Source organism: Cibotium barometz, chromosome 5 (genome assembly GCF_041138505.1).
Source record: "Cibotium barometz isolate CiBa-2024 chromosome 5, ASM4113850v1, whole genome shotgun sequence".
NCBI classification, from domain to species: Eukaryota; Viridiplantae; Streptophyta; class Polypodiopsida; order Cyatheales; family Cibotiaceae; genus Cibotium; species Cibotium barometz.
The window spans coordinates 61,001,969-61,010,511 of NC_141050.1; the positions used below are offsets into that span (position 1 = coordinate 61,001,969).

Consider the following 8,543-nt stretch of genomic DNA (forward strand, 5'->3'; position numbering starts at 1 on the left):
GCCCTAGTTTGCGTTTGTGGCTTTGTCCAAATGTTGCCCTCGTATTTTTGCTCCATCCCTTCCATACCTTTCCCACCTTCAAGCTCATATGTACTGAACTCTGGGTACACCTTGGGAAGCTCTTTTACCTTGCCTTTGTAATCACAATCATGGATTAAAGTGTGCAAGACATCAGTAGGAGGTAACATGCGGATTATTTGAAAGCAAGAGACCGCAGTATCAAACTGAACATCTTCCTCTTCCAAATGTTGAAAGCACTTTTCCACAGGAGAGACCTCTATCTCCTCTTGCAATGACCCATGTGCTTGGACATTGATTTCTTCTATCTCTTCAGTGTCCAAGTCACTGTAAAGCACAATGCTCTCTAATTCAATGCGCAATGCAAAACAGAAAATGTCAAAGTCAAAGTTAATGCCACTTACATTGGAGTACTCTTTCGAGAACCGGGAGGAAATATAGTTGAGGGGCCTTGTTCTGGGGTCTCAAAATAATTCTCTGATTTGGCAATATATACAGAGGACAATGAATGCTCCAAGATAAAATATGCCTCGTCTCCAATCCCTGCATACAAGTGTAAAGGACAAATGGGCTCATACTCTCCTCCAATTTCAAGTAAGGCCTCCACATTTATCCCACCAATAGTTCCAAGCTTCCCCCGGATCATGTTGATTGACACAAGACATTTGCCATTCAAGAAGGGGACTCGGATGCATGCACCCATTGTAGAATGGAGGAAAACACGAGCCTCCCTGCATAATGCAATCACAACAACAATTAAGGAATTTACATTGAATATTAGCCAAAAATATTTTAATACTAGATGTTCTTGCTCTAATCAATAACATATACTAGCCATAATACAATTTTACCAGGCTCATTTTAAGACTATGGGTAGAAGCAAATAAAAATATTTATTGCAAAAATAGTCATAATGAAGGGTATCAAAAAGAGTACATGTATATATGTATATATGTTTGTGTGTACACGTGTGTGTATGTATACACACACACACACACACACACATATTTGCTTTGTGTTAGTTCTTGCGCTTTTCATAATCTCCTGTTAGATTTCAAAAACTCTACCAGTTGGATGCCATAGCATAACTGTGCTATAGATTTAAATAAATCGGAAAAATATTGACCAAACCCTTAAATTTTAGTGTTGAAATTCATTAGTGTTAGGATAAAAAAATTTGTCCAGTGCCTAACTTAGGGTTTTTAGTAGTCGGCTACTTCTTATGAAGCAATTACTTAACGCTTTTAGTCGTCCTCCACACAGAAGCATCTTCCCTCGAACACACACGCAGAGAAGCGATCATGAAGCATCATACGTCTCCCCAGCAAAGAAACGCTGATCTCATGCACAGGGCCCTCTCCCCACTCCAATCTTTCTCCCCAACAAAGAGACACAGAAAGGTATCATCATCCATGAATTTGTGCTATTTTGCCTGAATGAATTTGTGCGCTCAGCGCACAAAATAATAGGATGTTTTGCTGCCGCCACACTCCACACACAGTAGTATGAGATGTGCGGCATTACTTCTTGCTATTTTTCTTGAATGAATTTGTGCGCTCAGCGCACAAAATAATAGGATGTTTTGCTGCTGCCACACTCCACACACAGTATGAGATGTGCGGCGTTACCTCTTGCTATTTTTCTTGAATTAATTTGTGCGCTCAGCGCACAAAATAATAGGATGTTTTGCTGCCGAGCAGTGACAAAATCATCACGATTTTGATTTCGTTTCAAGCTTCGGGGGCGCTGCCCCCGAACTCCCCCGCCAAGGGCGGCCTAAATGGCTGCCGCTGGCCCCCCTTGGATCCCCCCGGCGGCAGAAATTTGGAGAGAGTAGTGTAAGAACATGCTATCTATATGGTGCTGTCTCAAACACATTGCATAGACTGTCTCTCTTACTACTGTCTATATTATGCAGACTTTGTGTATACAAGAAGCTCAAAAAACTCACATTTGATGTCTTCTTGGTTGAGAAACGGCTCACACAGTCGAGAGAGGAGACCAGCAAACATGTGCATCTAAAGAACAATAGCACAAAAAGAAAAAAGTTTGTCCTTAAAAAAGTGTTGGATTGCGAAATATCACTTCTAAAGTTTATTAGTACTCAATATTGAATGCCTTCAGATTTGGGCTACCGAATCTTTATATATTTTCCAATAAATTTGAATGCCTTGAATTGAACACCTGAAAAGGGCTCCGTAAATATTTTCCAATGGAGATTTTTTTAAAATATTCAATACGGCTTTGAATGCCTTGGAATTTGGGCCAAAGCACTCCATATGATAATCTCAAAGATATTCTGTTCGTTATAATGAGTTGGCCGTTTTGTTGGATAGTGAATGTGCCACCTTTGTTTGATGATTGTGTTGCAGTACTGAATTTAATCTCTTTAGTGAATGTGCCACCTTTTCTTTAAGTTTGTGTCGTATTACTAAATTTGCTGTTAAAATAATCAATTAATTATACAATACGAGTACAATACTATTTGAAGATTTGTTCTTGTATTTTTGCATGGCTATCTGGTTTTCAAATGAGTTCGAGTCATTTCACTAGAGCATCTTGCTTGAAAGGTTCTTGTTGTGCAAAAATGGATGAGTTGCCTCTTGCTAAGCGGAAAAAGAGTGTGCAGGTTGGCCCAGGTGAGAGCTCATCGAGACACACAAGGAGGCAAGCTGATTTTTCTAGCACTTTGGAGCAAGCCGCCTCCTCAAACCCTACTACTACAGAGCATGCGGTACATATCATAGATGACACTAACCTGGAGGTGGATATGGATAGGCAGCATCTACATAGTGATGAAAGAAATGAGGAGGATGGACAAAATGTAGTGGGGGCAATTGAGGAAAATAAAGGTGATCAAAATGAGGGTGAGAATACTCAAGGTGGTGATAATGAGGATGAAGGTGAGAATACTGAGGATACTGGGAGAGAGATAGAGGGGGAAGAGAACACACATCCACTAGAGGATCAAGAAGAAACAGTTGTCACAACCCAAACTGAAGGAAGCAAGCAGAAAAAAAATAAGGTTGATATTTTTGGGAAGATTCTAGAGACATCTACTCCACAAGCCTTTTTAGATAGGATAGGAGTCAAATTTAGGTCTCCACCTCCACGTGTTCCTCTCTGTAGGATGATCCAGACGGAGGCAATCCGAAAGGTTTCTCCCTCAATAGATAAATCTCTTACTCGAAGCTTCAAAAAACTAGGTGGGTACATTGAGAGCATGGGAGCTTTCACAGTATCAATTATGGACTTGGAAGGGGAGGAGACACCATTGACACAAGAGAGGGAGGAATCTTGGGATGAGCATTGGAGGACTGTGAATCAACAATTTGAGGAAACTCTTGCACTTGACCCCGAGTGGGGTCCGTACTTGAGCCGAAAAATGGTGCATATTCTTGATGGTAATAATCGACACAATGCTTGGATGGACTGCATTTCTACAGGTGAGTTCTCATTGGGATGTTATAGTTTCTTATGCTTCTTTGTCCTTCCTAATTTTGTGTTTTATTACAGGGTTTCAAGGGGATTTGTCCATGCATTGTTGTGTTCTCTGTAAATTTTATGTGTTCGAGCGGAGGGATGTGGGTGAGCTTTTGTTTTCATTGTCCAGGTTGAACAAGTAAGTTAATTTGTCATCAGAGTCTCCTTCTATGTCAAGTAAGTTGTTTGTACTCAAGAATATTAACATATTTCTTCTTTGTTTTGTAGGACGCATGATTATGCATTTGTGCCAACCACATTTGGTGATCGTCTATTTCAACTAAGAAGATTGGGAGAGTCCGACCTAACAACTCTCATGGCACATTTGGACAATGAGGACAAGCTATGGGTTGAGAGAGAGATGCAAAGTGCATCTGCCAGAGGAAGGCCTAGTTGGCTTCATTTGCCAATCCAGATTATGACTTGGCTCTTGTTCAAGGATGAGATGGAGCAAAAAATTGATGAGGCATCAAATGGACCACTTGCGGAGTCTGCTAGGGAGAATGTGACTCGAAAGGTAGAAGTTCTCTACAGAGGAAAAACATCAAAATATGCAAGGATTGCTGATCCCTCCAACGGTGAGGCCTTTTGGTGTGCAGTGCTCTCCCTCCCATGGCACGCGTCAAGCAATCATGTGGCCACAGAGGAAAAGCTCAATATGATAGGTTCTGCTTGCATCAGAGACACAGATAAGGCTCACATTGTCAAGCTATTGGACAACTCTCAGGCTGCAGTGCGATCACTTGAGGGTATGCCAAATGATAAGACAAAGGTTAGGGAATGGCTGCACATGTACTCCTACTGGCTTCAGATCACGGAGCTGGGTTTGAGAATCCAAAATGATATTAAAAATGCCGATTGAGTCAGGTTGCCAGGTGAGAGCCGATTCACCTCTTTTGTTGTTCTATGCAGAAGAAAGTACTTCAAAAGGGCTTTCAAAGTGCACGAAGGAGGCATAAAATTTAGCCATGATATTGACCATCAACCAGGCCTACAAAGTGCTACACGGCGAGTCGTTTATAGGTTTTCCTCCAACATAACCCAGATATTCCTTGTTAAAAAACATGCATGCTTCTTTCTGTGTGTTGTTTTATCATTTGTGCTTTGGCTTGCAGATGGTTGCTTTCTGAAATTGAGGAGCACCAATTGGATATTTTACCCCCTCTCGCTAGTGTGTGGCTTTGTGTTGACAATCAATCTTATATGTATGCCGATTTGAAGCTTGGAAGAGTAAGTGATTGAATTTGTCATTTTGAATCCATGATTGAGAAACATGTTCATATTGAGGGTGAGTTATGTTTATTCATGTTTGTCATTGAACAGGCCATGTCAAGCATAGAGTCTCGTTTCTGCCCGTGGTGGTTGGACCTTGAAAGAAACCATGTGCCTGAGGAGGAGCTTGATCTGTATCGCCAACATAAGTCTATATTGGAGCTTCGTAGCCAGCAAATTGATCATTAATCCACATCACATGCAACATCGATTGCATCGGCTTCTTTTCGTAAGTCATTGCCAGTGAATTTAGGGAGGGAAATAGTGAATCGTGCATTGGAGGTGAATCGAGCAATGGAAGCAAATAGGGAGCAGAGTCAACAACAGACATCCAATAGTAGTGCAGGCGGGATACAACCAACTGACATCATAACCAAGACATTGCAAGCTCCAGGTATGTGAGCTTCCTACCTCATCTCTATCGTGATCCGATTGTTTTGACTTGAGACTATGTGTGTTAAATGTCAAAAACCTGTCTATAGGAACCATTTATGCCTTCAATGTCAGTATTGAGGACCTTGCGGCTACTTTTGTGAACATGGAGGATGCATCCTCATTGGGAAAGCAAGTGCTTGATGCCATGAATGTTATTTGCACAGTAGGGAATGTCAAGAGTAGAGGGTCCGATTACTGTGTGGAGTTGATATTTGCAGACTTCCCCTCAAATATCATCATTGGAGGTTGTGTTGCAAACAAGGTTCCATATTGGAATAAGATTGGGGATGGCATGTATGACTACTTTTAAAGTTGTTGATTCTTGTCTCTCGGATCGAGGCTTCTTTACATGCCTTTACACTATGGAAGAAGGAGTGACCATTGAGCAGGTTGCACAGAGCGTTGGGTTTGGCATTTATCATAGACAGGTTGTGAGGTGTACTCCATTTATTGGGAAGAAAATGGGGCAAATGATTACTACCCAGGTATTGGTGTTGTTCTCTTTGGGGCTGTCATTTGTGCAAATCTTCTTTGTCCCATTTAAGGTGAAAATGCATGAACAACCAATGTGTCTTTGCTTGTAGGTCACTTGTCTAATATTGGCTGTTTTTGTTCGCTCAACATCTCCTGCTACAAGCTTTGTGATGCATGGGGATCAACTAAGGGATTTGGCACTAGGTGATGATCTTGATGTAGGGCAAGATCTTATCTTTGACATGTATGTATGCATTCAAATCAAGATAGAATTTAAAATGATTTTCGGTGATCTTTATGGCATATGGTTAATGGTTTGTGTGCGTTTTCAAGAGTGCCATCGGAGGATCTGGTGAAGAGAAAGGGTAGACCATGGCGGGGTGGTTGTCAGAGAGGTCAGCGGCTTAGCAAATACATCGTCTCCGTCTTCAGTCGTCCTGGGGACACGATTTTGGATTTGTTTGCTGGCACTGGAACTCTTGGCCTAGTGGCAGCATTTATGGATCGCAATGTCATAATGTTAGACAAGGATGAGCGGATCTATGATCACCTGTTAGAACCATACTCAGCAAAGGTATGCATGTTGAAAAGATAAATATGTTAGTAGAGAATAATTTTGTATTGATAAAGCTTATTTTCTTTTCTTTGTGTCTCTTGCAGTTATGAGGATCACATGTCTACATCAGATTGCCATTAGAGATAGTCTTTTTTTTAATTGAGACAATCATTTTTTTGGGACTATTGGAAGTAATGTTTTGATGGATGTTATGCTTCTGAATGTTTTTTACAATAGCATGTAGCTGATTGTTGGACAATTTTTATTTGGATTATAAAATTTTTAAATCCTATGGTTATGGTTTCTAAAGAGTATTATATTGTTGTGTCAGTGGTATGGCTATTAAAATTGGTGTGCATCTTAATGGCTTGATTTCTATGCTCTCTGGTCGCTGTGGTTTCCATGTGGTTGCAAACAATAGTTTGTTTCTATTAGTAGCTCAATGACCAATTCAACGTCTTTTTAGCGAGCCAAGTAGTATGAGTTTTGTAGTGATTTTTTATATCCGCACCATTCATTTGAAAATGCTTTATTTGGAATAGTCATTTTTAAACTTTTTTAGTCTTCTTTGTTCTGTTCATTATAGAGTTGCACTATGGTTTCACTCTTCTCTTTAACATTACATGTTCGCTTAACATCATACCATGCCCCTACTTGCTCACTTTCACAAGGACTTTATTTCTACTCACTGCTCTGTGCTCACTGCTCTTGGCTCGCTAAATAGACGCACCCTCTTATTACTTATAAGAGTTCTTTAAACTTAATATACATTTACCACTATGCTTCTTCCTTTCCATATTGAGGTGGTATTCATAAACATGATTTTGCTTGCATGTATACAAAGATTAATGTGATCATCTTATAATGTCATTAGATTTGATGACCACATGGTGTATGGGAGAAGCTCTTAAGATCTCATAAGACCATACATGAGCTCATGATATTTCTTAAGATCTCATTATTGATGTAAGGATATTTCTCTTTAAGTATCCTGTTTAACCTTGCCAAGTTTTCTGCAAGCGAATTCTTCACTTCGATGTGGTTGAAAAGCATCTTTGACTCGATTTGGCTAAGTCTTTCATTTGCTTGCATGATAGATTGCATATTCTGTATTGCCCTTTCATTTATTGTAGAAAGATCCTTGGAGTGCCAGTTTGAGATAGAGAGACTTGTGTTTACTACTTGATCAGTTGGTCTGTCTCCATATGGTGCATATACTCATAGGTATCCTTGCTTTATGCCTTCTTGGTCAGTGACTATGGTGACATCTGGCTAGGGAATAGATTTTCAGTGTCACCTTGTTGTCTACCAGCAGGTGTACTCATCATAGATACTCTGCTTTTTGATCTAACCACCACGCATCCACAAGCTATGCAGCGGCTCTGTATCTCCATTGATGATGGTTTGGGAGAGTGATCACAAAGATCAAGACTTATTGTCCCTAGTTTTTGGGACAAATCTTCAAGCTATCTCAGCTTTTCTTCTTTTGACCTAGATTTGACATTTGTAGATACACAAAGAGACTTACTGGTTGAAGCTCCAGGGACTTCTCTGATCTGCAACCTTACTAGATAAGGGAGTTCTTTGGGTAGCTTCTCTGTGTCGAAGGTCCATTCCTTTGGAATCTTCAGATCTGACCACCTTGTGACCATGGGCATAATACTGCTAGATCTTTCGTCTAGCTTCATAAACACTACCATGCTTTGATTTGCATCTTAACGGGTGTTCAAGTATTCAATCTTCTTCTTCTCCTTCTCTGCTATATGATTTAGCAGAGGCATTCTAGTATTCACATATCTGTTGCACATTCTCCACTACACAGACACAGTTTTTGTGAAATTCATGGTCTTCTATGTCAAGGGTTACCATGATTGCAAGGGCTTTAAGATAGTAAGGATCTCTGAGGGATAGAAGATAGTCTGGACAGACTGTAGAGAATGAGGGTTCTTCAGAGAGGGGAGTGTCCCAAGCAGCAATTATAGACTTCTGCACATCTTTAACTCTTGTGTCCATGGTAACTAGAAGCCTAACGGGCATACCCTTTCTATATAGTGAAACGGTGCCTATTAGATGACGCCTAGATGCACATAGTTGTATCCTGGTTCTAAGGCATTTCACACATGTACCGATCAACAAATCTGTCAACACATGTACACATTCTCATCGAAGTAGTGTACGTTTGAAAGATCAATATGACATATGCATTGTCTAGATCATCAATATAGACGTACATTTTCATTAGACAAGTCTGTAAGAACGTATGCATGTACTCTTCTCATAGATTAGTTGGATGCACATATTCTAT

At 40.3% G+C, this 8,543-nt stretch overlaps 2 protein-coding genes across 2 annotated transcripts; both read left to right on the top strand.

Annotated features, from left to right (window-relative positions):
• The first annotated feature begins 2,605 nt into the window (after positions 1–2,605).
• On the top strand, positions 2,606–3,644 carry LOC147638724 (uncharacterized). The gene is made up of 2 exons (XM_086798807.1): positions 2,606–3,464; positions 3,535–3,644. The coding sequence occupies exons 1-2, from the start codon at positions 2,606–2,608 to the stop codon at positions 3,642–3,644; spliced, it is 969 nt and encodes a 322-aa protein (XP_086654933.1).
• Positions 3,645–5,045: 1,401 nt separating this feature from the next.
• On the top strand, positions 5,046–5,518 carry LOC147638725 (uncharacterized). Its single transcript, XM_086798808.1, has 2 exons — positions 5,046–5,167; positions 5,256–5,518. Exons 1-2 carry the CDS (start codon positions 5,068–5,070, stop codon positions 5,516–5,518), a joined length of 363 nt encoding a protein of 120 aa, XP_086654934.1. The 5' UTR covers positions 5,046–5,067.
• The last annotated feature ends 3,025 nt before the right edge of the window (positions 5,519–8,543 follow it).